The following is a 13619-nucleotide window of genomic DNA, read 5'->3' as shown; positions in this document are numbered from 1 at the left end:
AAAAAAAGAAGCGGAAGGGTGTGTGAGGTCACTGGGTGTCATTAGGAGCTTTAATGTGTCTGTTTCCACCTTCACCACTAACACACTGAGGAAATGTAGATATACCAAAGTAATACATTGTTCAAACCAACCCGGTGCTCTAGGAATGTTTGTAACAATGTGTGACCACAGTCAGCGCTGCTCTGGCCACAACACTGACGCATTTTGCCCTGCCCCCCTGGAGACAAAAGACCGGTGGGTGGGGTGTGGCAGAGGCATGGCCAGAGCAGCGCTGACTGAGGCCACACATTGTTACATACATTCCTAGAGCACCGGGTTGGTTTGAGTGACGTCTTAATTTGGTATATCTACACTTCAGGATCAGTGCTTGCTCCCATATTCTCCACACGGGCTTTGAGCAGGACTACAAGCTTTACACGACCACACTGAGTAAAAGGTTACATATCTCTCATTTAGAGGCAAAGGTGGTCCTAGAAAGTTTTTTATATATATATATATATATATATATATATATATATATATATATATATATAAGGTTGTTTCTCTATTTTATGTAGTAGTTTACATGCAAACAGTGTTTTACAGAATTCAGCTTTAGCCCTGCTTCACACTGATGCAATGCGGGAAACAAAGCCAATTCTGTGCGTTTCCAGCATCACATTGCAATCGCACGGCATCCATGTAATTTAATGCAGATGTCAATGTTAGATTAATAACATCTCAAAACAGCTCACAAAACGCGGTGCGGTTGCCAGAAAACACCATGCTTCAGGTGCAGAAAAAAAAAGGTCTTGAACCATTTTGGTGCAGATGCATTGCGATTTGAGCCAAACAAAATGTATGGTTTAAATCGCAGAGCACAGACATCGCATGTGATGTGCACAGGAGTGTGCAACGCACAAGTGTGAATCTAGGCTGAACAAAACACTGGAAATACAAATGATAGAAAAATATATCTCCCACAATAAAAAACATAACATTTACAAAATGGTCAAAACATCAACAGATGGTACATAACTGCATTCTCAAATCAGGAATCTTTCATCTATTAGAGTTTTGGACGCCAGGTTCTTCTGTCCTGCAACTCCACGGATGTGCCGAAAACACTAAAAAACACAAAATTCTCATGGTCAATAGAAAGGCCAAGTAATTTCATATAATAGAGTTCTATAAATCTATAAAATATAACCTGTGAAGATATGCATCCCAGTTTTTGAATTTAGGAGGATGACTAACCTGCAAATTAGCTCTCCTAAATCAGGCACTCGAGATAATGTGTACCCTGTTCCCAGACAGGGGCTCAGGAATCATCATCCTGTATTTGTAGCCACTACATGATGAGCAAGAGGCACAAACACAGAGGACCTACACTATATGGTCAAACCACGTTTGTGGAAACGTGACTATCAAACCTACCTAAGTGGCCACAAATATGTTGACACGCCTTCAAAATTACAGAGTTTGGGTGTTCCCAATTAGGGTACAGTTAAAGTTACATGTAAAGACATTTTAGACAATGTCAAGCTTGTAGCAATGGCCTTTTCTGTTCCTGCCCTTCCTGTGCACAAAGCCAGCTCTATAAAGACATGGGGGGTTTATTTTCAAAAACTGAAGAGTGCAAAATCTGGTACAACTGTGCATGGTAGCCAATCTACTTCTACCTTCAGATTGTTCAATTGAGCTTTGACAAAAAAAATGGAAGCCGATTGGTTTCTATACAGAGCTGCACCAGATTTTGCACTCTCCAGTTTTAGTAAATCAGACCCATGGTTTGATGAGTTTGTTCTGGAGGAACTCAAGTGGCCTGTACACAGTCCTGACACCAATTCTACCAAACACTTTTGGGATGAATTGGAAGGTTGATTGTGAGCCAGGTCTTCTCATCCAGCATCTTGTGGCTAAATGAGCACAAAGTCCCACAGATGCACTGCAAAAGGTTGTATAAAGCCTTCCCAGAAGAGTGAAGGGTGTAAAACATGGTGCCAGAAAACACCATGCAATGCACTTCAGGTGCAGGGAAAAAAAAGGTCTTGCACCATTTTGTTGCAGATGCATTGCGATTTGAGCCAAACAAAATGTATGGTTTAATGTATGGTTATAGCCACGAAAAGGGTTCCAGCTCCATATTGATGTCCATGGTTTTGGGATGGTAAGACTTTTGGCCATATGGTGAATTTTTTCTAATTTCTTTAACTTGGCTGTTCATAATGGTTAGAATAACCAGAACCTGTTTTTCTGAAATTCCATTTACTGTAGATTATGTTCTGTGATCAATTTAGAGACAAGAAGTGCTTAAAATAGTATTTCTGTTAGTGGAAGTACACAAATATACAATCTTACAAGGACAGGCTGTGCTTACTCTATCCGTGAAAATACAAAAAAATAAACTGTATACCCGCATACAGAATGACTTACCTCTTGCTGCAGGTAAGTGAGAACTGCAGCCAGAACAAAGTTTTGTGACATGATATCAACAATGCAGAAAAACAGAGTATCAAAAATGAGCAGCGTTGATTCATGACCGTAGAAGAGAACATCACTGAAGGAATGATTTTCATCTGTGGAGACAGGAGACAAATTATTTTCAGTTAGAGAAAGAAAAGGTATTTACAACACAGAAACAGGTTTATGCTACGTAAGAGGAACTCCACTAAACTCCGCCTTTATTTAAAATTACTCAATTACTTTGACTACAAAAAGTAAAAGGTAGGGTAAAACAAAATTGCAATATTCAAGTATGATAATTGTTTTATTTAATAAATATGACCTGCGTGTTCCATTTTCCCTCTTCCTTATTAGAGCCCAAAGAGAATACTTGGCCTTCTGGATCCATAGAAATAGTGTTTATCTGTTTAAAATACAATGGCTGATCACATTCTGATTCAAGGTCCAGTTAGGGAAGGGGTGGAAGACCGGTGTTTGTATGCTAGTGGACTTACTGGCTGAAATGAACCAGCAACGTATTCAAAAGATTTAATCTTTTTGGAAGAGGATAGTTGGGAAAGAGATCCCCGGCTAGTGTCCAGTCTTGGAAGGGGGATGATTGGCTGAAGCACTGACAGCAGTGCTTGAGTATGGCAAAGGGAAATGCAAACAATCAAACACAGCTAAATACATGGGATGCACTCACAGGTAGTATGAATCAAGTCCTCTGTGGGAGGGGGTATGGTACTACATAAGCTTCATCACTAAATGAAGAATGTAGTTATCAAAGCTCTGTTTTATTGCAGGTGAATAATACTTCTAAATAGCTTCAACAAGAGAAGGGGGTGAACACCCCTATGGGGTAAAGGAGAAAAGCATCACCCTACCTATTACCCTGCACTATTCTTGTGTTATTGTAGCACCCTCCTAGGTAGGTGCTATGAAAACACATTTGGTGGCTCTGTTCTGCTTATCAGGAGAGACAGATCTATTAGTTTAGCCTGTCACATGTTTCCAGGTGTGATTTATTGGGTCTAAGGGAGTCTCCCTACTGTATCCAATAGGGAAACTTGTTGAACAGTGGAGGAAACATAACCAGTAGCACACCAGGTTTTATGGCCGTCTCAGTGGGTGGGCATTGCTGCAATGCATCCTGGGATTGGCTATAAATCCAGGGGGCGTGGCCGCATGGGCAAGTGAGCAGACACTACTCACGGAGCTCCCACCGCGGATCCGGTAAACTCAACCTTTCCCCCGGCCGGCTACCTTAGATTGAGTGCCAGATTCTGCTTCCTGCAGACCCCCTGATCACAGCGACACCCTGCATGTCACGATCGGGTGCCGCCATGACCCGCGGGAGCAAGTTAAAAGAATATAGTGTGACTGTCCCTGCCAGCCAAGATGGCGCTGGCTCGGGAACACCGCAGCGCACCTCCCGTGGCCCAAAGACAGCTCTAGGGACATTCTTCTCTATGCCAAAAAACTGTGTGACATCCAGGGAGCTGGTGCCGGAAAGAGCATGTGACAGGGTGTCTTTTGGCGGGAGCAAAGTCCCAGGAGGAGGTGGACGGCTGTCTCTCCTCCTGAAGAGTGAGTAAGCTGGCCCAGGCGGTCGGCCTAGGGACCAGGAGTGGAGCTGGGCTGCAGAGGATCCAGTGTGCTGACCAGTGGAGCTGTTGGGCAGAGGACTTTCGGAAAAACAGTATCGTGAGTACTGAGAGACCTGTCTAAGGGTCTGCCTAAGAGAGGGGATCACTTCAGAGAAGTCAGGGGATCAAGGAGCCAGCTCACTCAGAGTGTTACAGTAAAGGGGGTGCCAAGTAGTTAAACTCTGAAGATAGGGATAAAGAGGGCACCAGGAAGGGCCCTGAAGTTGTTCAGCAGCACAGTCTACCTCAGAGTACAGCTTGCCTCAGGATAGAATTTACTTCAGGAAGCTTAAGCAAAACCTTTCACAGCCAAGGGCAAAGTGAAGCAGCGGCCTAGCCGTGACTAGCTCAATTTCAGCGTTACTCAGCATTACTCAGCGTTAACCAGCATTTATTCAAGTTGTCCCTGCCTTTTGTGCATAGTTCTAGTCAGCTGGAGTATCCTACTCATCCCTTCTCCTATCCAAGTTCAAAATAAAACATAAAAACCAAAGATACTGGACTGATTCTTGTCTGAGGTAAAACACTTGGGAAAATGTCAGAATGTTCTGTTGTTGCGAATAGTAACCCAGGGGAACCCCTAGCCAGCAGCTCCCTTGGGAGTAGTGCTACATTATGAATTGTCAAAAACTTGGACAAATCGGTTTCCTAAGGGATGTTGAATAAGAGCTGTGTAAATAAAAGAACAATACCATTATAGAAAATACTTCTCTCCATTGGCTCCATGAACTCCATGCTGAGCACTCGCTCCAGAAGCAGTTTGTCTTTCACAAAGTAATCCATGTCTTTAAAGGCCTACAACAAGAACAAATAAACAAAACTTCTTCAGGTTCCATCATGACATTGTAGGGTAACTAAATTGGATGAGGGTAGGACAGCAGCTTCTAAGTTAATTTGTTTAGAGGGCAAAAGTATGGCTACTCCCTCCTTTTTATTTATTAGCTATCGTCTCAGTTTAAAGCAAAGGGTAAAGAACTTTTTTTTTTCCATTTTCAATTCCATTGTTATGTGTCATCGAACCAAATTCCAGGGTAAAACTTCTTTAGCTGCTCGTGTGTGATCAAAGACTGCCCCTGAGCAACTTTATTATGAAAAATGATTTCAGTTGTCATGCCAATGGTGTTTTCCTGTCATAGGTGGCCCTAGCTTGGTTTTAGCACTCTTCCAGTACTAACTCTGTATACATGGCTTAGCCTGTGTTTCTTGAATGGCTCTAGTACCATAGAAGACTGACCGCAGAAAGTTAAAGCGGTCCATCGAGTCTGCTTTTTTTTAGCATCAGAGGATAGACATGTCAAGCATGTTAAAATTCACTTACTGTTGGACTGATTAACTACCTGGAATTCTGTTGTAAGCATTCACTACTCTTTCAGTAATATAATACGTTATAATGTTACCCTTCAACTTTTCTCCTTCAAGTCTTAAGCCGTGTCCCCTTGTACTTCATCTCAGATTCATTATGGAAATTTGATTTTGATTAATGTTTTCTGTTTAATTTGTCCTCTGGTACCGAAAAACTGCTATTCTGCCTTTCCTGTCTGACCATACTCTGTCTTGATGTTTTAATAGCTTGTGCCAAATATTAAGTGGGGAGAACCCAGTGGTCATGATCTGGATAGCCAAATTAATACAGTATTTATTTTCAGGGATCTCTGGTTTTCACTAGATACTACAGTGTAACCACTTGACCTCTGGAAGATTTACCCCCTTTTATAACCAGGCCATTTTTTGTGATACAGCACTGCGTTAATTTAACTGACAATTGCACTGCCGTGCGACACTTTACCCAAATAAAACGTATGTCCTTTTTTTCCCCACAAATAGAGCTTTTTGATCACTTCTGCATTTTTTATTTTTTGCGCTATAAAACAAAAATAGGGACAATTTAAAAGAAACAAAAAAAAAAAAAAAAAGATTTTTTTACTTTCTGCTTTAAAACATATCCAATAAAAATCGTTTTTTTTTTTCATAAATTTAGGTCAATATGTATTCTGCCACACAAAATCCCAAGCAGCGTATATTGATTGGTGTGCACAAAAGTTATAGCGTTTACAAACTATGGGATATTTGTTTTTTTTCCATTTTTTACTAGTAATGGTAGCGATCAGCGACCTATAGCGGAACTGCAATATTGCGGCAGACATTCTGACACTTTTTGGGAACCAGTGACACTAATACAGTGACCAGTGCTAAAAATATGCAGTCTCTGTACTAATGACACTGGCAGGGAAGGGGTTAAACATCAGGGGCTATCAAAGGGTAAATGTGTGCCTAGCTAGAATTTATGTGTACTGTATTAGGTGCTTATAACTAGGGGAAGTAATCTGGGCAAAATAGAAGGGAGTCCTGGGTTAAAGAAAAAACTCAATTTTTTTTACTTATCGATAAGCCATGGCATATAGTACTACAATTTCTAAAGCAATTTATAGAATTTTTATTTTTTATTGGAGTTTCATTTAGGTCCCTTTCACACTTGTGAGACTTGTCCTGCGATTTGGGACTGCAAAGTCGCATGACAAGTCGTACTCTATGATTTCCAATGAGTGTAGTTCATATCTGTACCACTTCAAGTCACAATGAGTTTAAAGTAGTCCCTGCACTACTTTGGAATGATTTTATTGCGTTTTGAGGTCGAAGCCACGCTCTTGAATTCAGTATTTGGTGAAATACATCTCAGGGGACCCCTTTGCAAAGATATAACCTGAGTAAACAACTATAGCGTACTGCCCCAAAGGTAACAAGGACAGTCTCTAGGACCCTTAAGACTAGTACTCACTGTGACCTAGGTACTGTAATGCTTTCTTGTACTGCTTTCTTGTAGTACCAGCCAGCCTCTGTACTGGATGCCTCCAAGTCAGATCCTCTCTGTAGACCTCCTGTACTGCTTCAGGGACTCGGGATGTGTATCCTTGAGCACTAGCTGGAGCTGGGACCCAGATGGATTTATTCTATTTTGCAGCTACCAGCCCAAAGGGCCTGGGCCCTCAGGCTGGGTCCTCTCCCATAGAAACAAGGACCCTGCTTTTCAAGGCTCCAGACTATTTATGCACACCTCAGCCCCCTGCTGGCCACTCTTCCTGCCAGGGATTGGCTGAGGCTGTATGAATATATAGAGATGAAGGGGTCTGCCTCCTATATCCACTGAATTCTGGAAACCACTAGAATTCAGGGGCAATTGAACACTGCTTCTCTGCTGCAAGGGAGCCAAAAAAACTGAATTTTTGTAAAATCTTACCTGTAAAATTCCTTTCCCTGAGTCCTCCGACAGTCGCCGCCTCCTCTAAGTCATCACTGTTGGGTATTAACTTCCGCTCCGCAGGAGTAGCTAGGCATAAAGACTTAGTCAAAAGAACAAAGGCATTTGCATATACACACCCATGGGGGCTGTCCCATCTGGTCAATACCCCCCTGCAGTGACCACTCCCAACTCAGTTTGGTAGCATAGCAGTAGGTAATAAGAACCCCAAAAGAGGGGCGGGGGCGGCGACTGTCAGAGGACTCAGAGAAAGGAATTTTACAGGTAAGATTTTACAAAAATTCCGTTTTCTCTTACGTCCTCCGACAGTCGCCGCCTCATCTAAGTCATCACTGTTGGGATGTCCCAAAGCAGTATAGACATGAGGGGTGGGAGACGCAACCGTAGAAAAGGCAACGCAGTACCCACATCAGAGAAAAGGAACCTTACATGCACAGTAAGAGAACCTCTGGGCAACAGAAAAACAACGCTCAACAGGAGCAACAGCCCAGGAAAGCAAATACCAACAGCCAGGGACCCAGAAAACAAGGGTCCTTCATGGCACTTCCGCACTAAGAACCTTGCAGCCAAAGGAGGCCCTTGATCGCGGCCAGCGCCAGGCGCTGGTCCACACCAGACTGGAGGAAGGCCAACACTCTCGACACCGAGTATGAGCGAGGGGAGAACCCCTTGGACTCACACCAGGCGAAATAAGCCTTCCAGGTACGGTAATAGATTTTACCAGAGGAGGTTTTCCTAGCCTTGACAAGGGTAGGGATGACCTCAGAGGAGAGACCCCTGTCCTTCAGGACCTGGGTCTCAACAGCCAGGCCGTTAAAGCCAGCGACTGTAAAGCAGGATGGAAGATCGGACCCTGAGACAGGAGATCTTCCCGCAGAGGCAGACGCCACGGAGGCGCCACTGCCAGGTGAACAATGTCGGCGTACCAGGACCAGCGCAGCCAGTCCGGAGCCACCAGAACCACCAGGTGCGGTTCCGAGGTTAACCTGCGGAGGAACCTGGATAGCAACTGAATCGGGGGAAAGGCATACATCAGACGATACTGATGCCAAGGGGCTACCAACTCATCCGAGGCGTCCGCCAGCGGATCGCGCGTTCTTGCCACAAACCTTTCCACCTTTAGATTTAGCCAGGATGCGAACAGATCCACGTCCGGGGATCCCCACCTCGCACACAGCATTTGGAAGATCTCCGGGTGCAGGGACTATTCCCCCTGGTCCAGGGTCTGGCGGCTCAGATAGTCGGCCCGCCAATTCTCCACACCCGGAATGTGAACGGCCGAGATCGCCGGGACATGAGTCTCGGCCCAAGACAGAATGTCGCTCACCTCCCGGGCCGCCCGAGCACTCCTGGTGCCCCCTTGGTGGTTGATGTAAGCCACCGCGGTAGCATTGTCCGTCTGTACCCGGACAGGACGGCCCCGAAGACGATCCGACCACTGGAAGTTTTATTGCTCGCAATTCCAGCACATTTATCAGGAGGGAGGACTCCTCCTCCGACCAAGTGCCATGGGCAGACAGGTTGCCCAGGACTCCACCCCAGCCCAACAGGCTGGCATCCGTGGTAATCACTGTCCACACCAACGGACGGAAGGACTTGCCTTCCGCCACCGACGGGGACTGGAGCCACCACAGAAGAGCCAATCTGGTCTGACGACTCAAGGAGACACACAGATCCAGGGACTGAGGCAGTCTGTCCCACCTGTCCAGGATCTCCGCTTGGAGAGCCCGCGTGTGAAACTGAGCAAAGGGTATCGCCTCGAAGGCCGAAACCATCAACCCCAGGCCCCGCATACAGGCCCTGAGTGACGAGGACAGGCTGTCCCGGAGGGACCTGATCTCGTCCCGCAAAGTCCAGAGTTTTTCCTCCGGCAAGAACACCTTTGCCTGAGCAGAGTCCAGAATCATTCCCAGATAGGGAAGACGAACCGATGGAGACAACGACGATTTCTGAACGTTGATGGTCCATCCGAACTCCTGTAGCGTCTGCACCGTGGTGGACAGATCGCGCACTAGGTCCTGGCTGGCATGCGATCTCAGTAGTAGATCGTCCAGGTAACCCAAGACCGCAATGCCCTGAGCCCTCAGAAGGCCCAGAACCGGCGCCAGCACTTTGGTAAAAACCCTTGGTGCCGAAGCGAGACCGAAAGGTAACGCCACAAACTGGTAGTGGTCCTCTACGATAGCAAAACGAAGGTACCGCTGACGACCCTCGAAAATGGGGATGTGCAGGTACGCATCTTTCAGATCTATCGAGGCCAGGAATTCCCCTGGACTCAAGGAGGCCACCACCGAACGGAGAGACTCCATACGGAACTTCTGAACACGCACGAAGCGGTTCAGCGCTTTCAGGTCCAGAATAGGACGCACTTTGCCCTCCTTTCTGGACACAGTGAACAGATTTGAATAAAACCCCCGAAACCTGTCCCGATGAGGCACCGGGACAATCACCCCCTGAGCGAGAAGGTCCTGCACCGCTTGATGCAGGTCCTGCAGACGCCCTGGAGGCAACTGAAGATTTGAGGGAAAGAATCTGTCCGCCGGCCGGGAAAGGAATTCTATCTTGTATCCCGATCGAACGATTTCCAGAACCCACCTGTCCGATATCCGGAGCAGCCAAGGTTGGAGAAAACCACGCAAACGTCCCCCCACCCCTGAAATGGGTGAGGGCGCCCCTTCAGGCAGAGGCGGAATGACCCGCCGAGCCGGCATTGCCGGACTTCTGCTTTCCCGCCCAGGGCTTCTTCTGACTGCCCTGGGCCTTGAAGGGCTTGCCCTTGGATTGGTTCCGAAAGGCACGAAAGGACCCCTGAGTGGATCTAGGCGCAGAACCCCGCTTGCCTCGAAAGGACTTGTTCTTTGGGTTCTGGGGCAGCATGGTGCTCTTGCCCCCCGTGACGCCTTTTACCAGGGTATCCAATGCCTCGCCAAAAAGGCGAAAGCCAGCATAGGGAAAATCAGCAACTGTTTTCCGCGAGGACTGGTCAGCCGACCAGCTCTTCAGCCATATCAGTCGCTGGTTAAGTACCGAGACACTAGAGAGGCGTGCCACTAAAGGGGCCTCATTCAAGGCCGCATCACACATGATTCCCTGGTGGATATGACCCACCATTTCCAGCCGGGCAGGCGGAACATCATCAGACACGAGCTTGCTCCTAAGCACCTTAGTCCAATCAGCCACCGCCTGAGCCACCAAAACGGACGCGAAAACGGGTCTGAGCAACGAGCCCGCCACCGTATAGGAATGGCGGGCTAGAGACTCCAACCGTCGGTCCGTGGGATCCCGGAAAACCGGGGTATCCTCAGAAGGAACCAAGGTAGCCTTGTTTAACACGGCCACAGTGTGATCTACCTGTGGAGGCACACACCATCGTGATTCCGTAGCCGGTGCAAAAGGATAAAGCAATTTGAACCGACTAGGCACCAGGAATGGACGTTTTAACGTGCGCCACATTTCATTAACAGTGTAATGAAACTCAGCGGGGCAGGGAAAAACCTGCGCCGACTTGCGGGTCCTGTGCGTCCCAAATGAGGACACAACGCCTGGAGGACAGGGCTCATCCTCCAAATGTAGTGTTTCCTTAACCGAAACAATTAATTCATCCATGGTCTCCGCTCTTCAGGCGACCCCGGGGAAGAGGTATCAACCCCTTCCACCTCTGCCTCCCCCTCAGACCCCAGCAGGTCCAAGGATGAGCGAGACCCTGAAAAGGGCACGCTCGCAGCAGCAGCAGCCATATCACCATCTGAATCAGAGTAGAGAGACAAATCTGGGCCTCTTTTTTAGCAGCACGTTCAGCCATCAGCATTTCCATGTTTGACACCAAGGTCGCCACTACAGTGGCCAAATCAGGTCTCAGAGGGGCCACAGGAGAACTGGGGACCCCCACCAGAGCTGGGGGGAGTTTGCTGTCCTCAGAATCCATTGCTCAAGGTGACAAAAAACAACAGTGCAATAAGATAGTACTGTCCCTTTAAGAGTGCCGCGGAGTGCGCAGCCCACCGCTTTCAGCTACAGTGACAAAGACCCCCCAACAGGAGAGAACAAAACTGAGCCAGAAATGACAATACAGAAAGATATTGAGAGCAATAACCTGCAGACCCCCGCAGAGTGTTGCCACCGAGTGTCCTGCTTCAGAGGAAAAGGAAGTGCTGCTAAAGTAGGCTGAACTTATAGGCTGCATGACCCAGGGAAAATGCCTGCCCCGTAGGATTGCAAGGGAGGCTCCACCAAAATGGCCGCCGGACATGCAGTCGGAACGATTGTTCGGCTACCGCAAAATGGTGGCGGATGGTGCCAAAAACAGCATGTAGATTGCCCATAGAGAAGCCAAACATGCCTGCCCATACCTAAAATGGCGGACCGCGCGGATTCACCCTGCTGCGGCCGCCACACACACAGTCTGTACCCCCAACAAGCACCGAAGTGACACAGGGAAGGGGACCCCCAAAAACATACAGCACCGCAGCGTATGCACAAGCGATCCCCGCAGGGACCGCATCAGGGAGTCACACAGGCACAGACATGGGGGACACACAGCAACACAGGACTGCCACCCCAGACAGAGGCCCCACACAGAAGTACTTACCTGTACCAGATGTGTCCTGTGAGGTAGCCACCTCACAGCTGCATCCCTGCTGCGAACAGGGATGGGTCGTTCATAGTGCCAGGGCGAACCATAGCTGAACGCTCGATGGCGGGCTGGGGGTCCATCTGACCCTCTGCCCTGGAGAACCAGGGAGGTCAGTCCGAATCCCAGCACCGCATGATCCATCTTCATCCGAAGAAACGACTAAAACTAAAGCTGACAAAATAAACAGCTAGTAAAGTAAGAGAAAACTGACATTTTCAAAAGAAAATCAAATAAAAAAAGATTAGATAGGCTGAGACTGTAGCCCCAGCACAGGGAAGCCTAACTACTCCTGACGCTAGGCAGATTAAAACTGAGTTGGGAGTGGTCACTGCAGGGGGGTATTGACCAGATGGGACAGCCCCCATGGGTGTGTATATGCAAATGCCTTTGTTCTTTTGACTAAGTCTTTATGCCTAGCTATTCCTGCGGAGCGGAAGTCAATACCCAACAGTGATGACTTAGAGGAGGCGGCGACTGTCGGAGGACGTAAGAGAAACGGGATTTTTGTCTCACCGTAAAATCATTTTCTCTGATGTTCATTGACAGACACAGCTCCATATCTTCTTTGACAATTGGGTTATGCTGCCACCTACAGGAGTAGGAAACTAGGAAGTAAAAAAGCTTTACAACACCTATAGGGCAGTCCCAGGGGGTATACTCCCACTTCCTGCTATAGGCATTTAGTTTAGTTGCAAGCAGTGTCAGAAGAAAAAATAACCCAACTCAATAGAGGGGTGGGTGCTGTGTCCCTCAATAAACATCAGAGAAAATAATTTTACAGTAAGACAAAAATCCAATTTTCTCTTTCGTTCATTGACAGACACAGCTTCAGAATCTTCTTGACCATTGAGACGTCCCAAAGCAGTGTCAAACATGAGGGGTGGGATAAAACACAGCAGAAAAAATTCCCAAAGGCTAAACCTAACCAACCAGGTAACATCAAGCTCAACTGGAGCTCACCTGAAAACAATACACACTCAAAGAAGACCAGATCCTCTCAAACAGTGGCCTGCAAAACTTTGCGGCCAACAGCAGCATCCGCAGATGCCAGCAAATCTACTTTTGTAAAATTTTGTGAAAGTGTGCACACACAACCAAGTGGCCGCCTTACAAACCTGAATCACATACACCTGATGGCTGAAGGCCCAGAAGGCACTAAGCGCCTGCGTAGAATGCGCCTTAACAGTGTAAGGAGAAACCTGACCCTTGATTGAATAGGCCTGCACTACCGTCTGTCTGATCCATCTGGAAATGATTTCCTAAACGACTCAGTTGCCACCAGGTACACCCTGATCGCCTGAACCACATACAGAGAATGCAAGGCAGTCTCCTTAGGATGCTTTGGCTTAGGACACAGGGAAGGCAACACAATGTCTTCATTCAGATGAAAACCAGAGACAAAACTTAGGATGGAATGACTGACAAGGGCAAAGCCCCACTTTATCTCTGTGAACCACCAAATAAGGTGAACGATAAGACAAAGCTGCCAGCTTGGACACCCTGCGTGCGGAAGTTATTGCCACCAAGAAGGCTACCTTCTGGGCCAATGTAAGCAGAGGAGTCTTGCGAATATTTTCAAAAGGCGGTTTCTGAAGAACAGACAGCACCAAATTGAGGTCCCAGAGACCACACAGGCAAAGCAAAGTGGCAAACCCCC

At 47.2% G+C, this 13619-nt stretch overlaps 1 protein-coding gene across 1 annotated transcript in view; it reads right to left on the bottom strand.

Annotated features, from left to right (window-relative positions):
• Nucleotides 1–938: 938 nt before the first annotated feature.
• TMEM67 (transmembrane protein 67) overlaps nucleotides 939–13619 on the bottom strand; it is a 193312-nt gene continuing 180631 nt past the window's right edge. The window contains exons 26-28 of the mRNA XM_082258322.1: nucleotides 4766–4868; nucleotides 2416–2558; nucleotides 939–1106 (exon numbers count right to left, since the gene is read on the bottom strand). Coding sequence (XP_082114448.1) covers nucleotides 1026–1106; nucleotides 2416–2558; nucleotides 4766–4868 — 327 coding nt within the window. The 3' untranslated portion in view covers nucleotides 939–1025. The remainder of the gene's footprint in view (nucleotides 1107–2415; nucleotides 2559–4765; nucleotides 4869–13619) is intronic.

The sequence above is a fragment of the Pelophylax lessonae genome, assembly GCF_965119305.1.
Source record: "Pelophylax lessonae genome assembly, chromosome: 5".
Classification (NCBI taxonomy): domain Eukaryota; kingdom Metazoa; phylum Chordata; class Amphibia; order Anura; family Ranidae; genus Pelophylax; species Pelophylax lessonae.
Note: the sequence above shows the minus strand (reverse complement) of the source record. Positions and strands in the feature narration are given on the sequence as shown.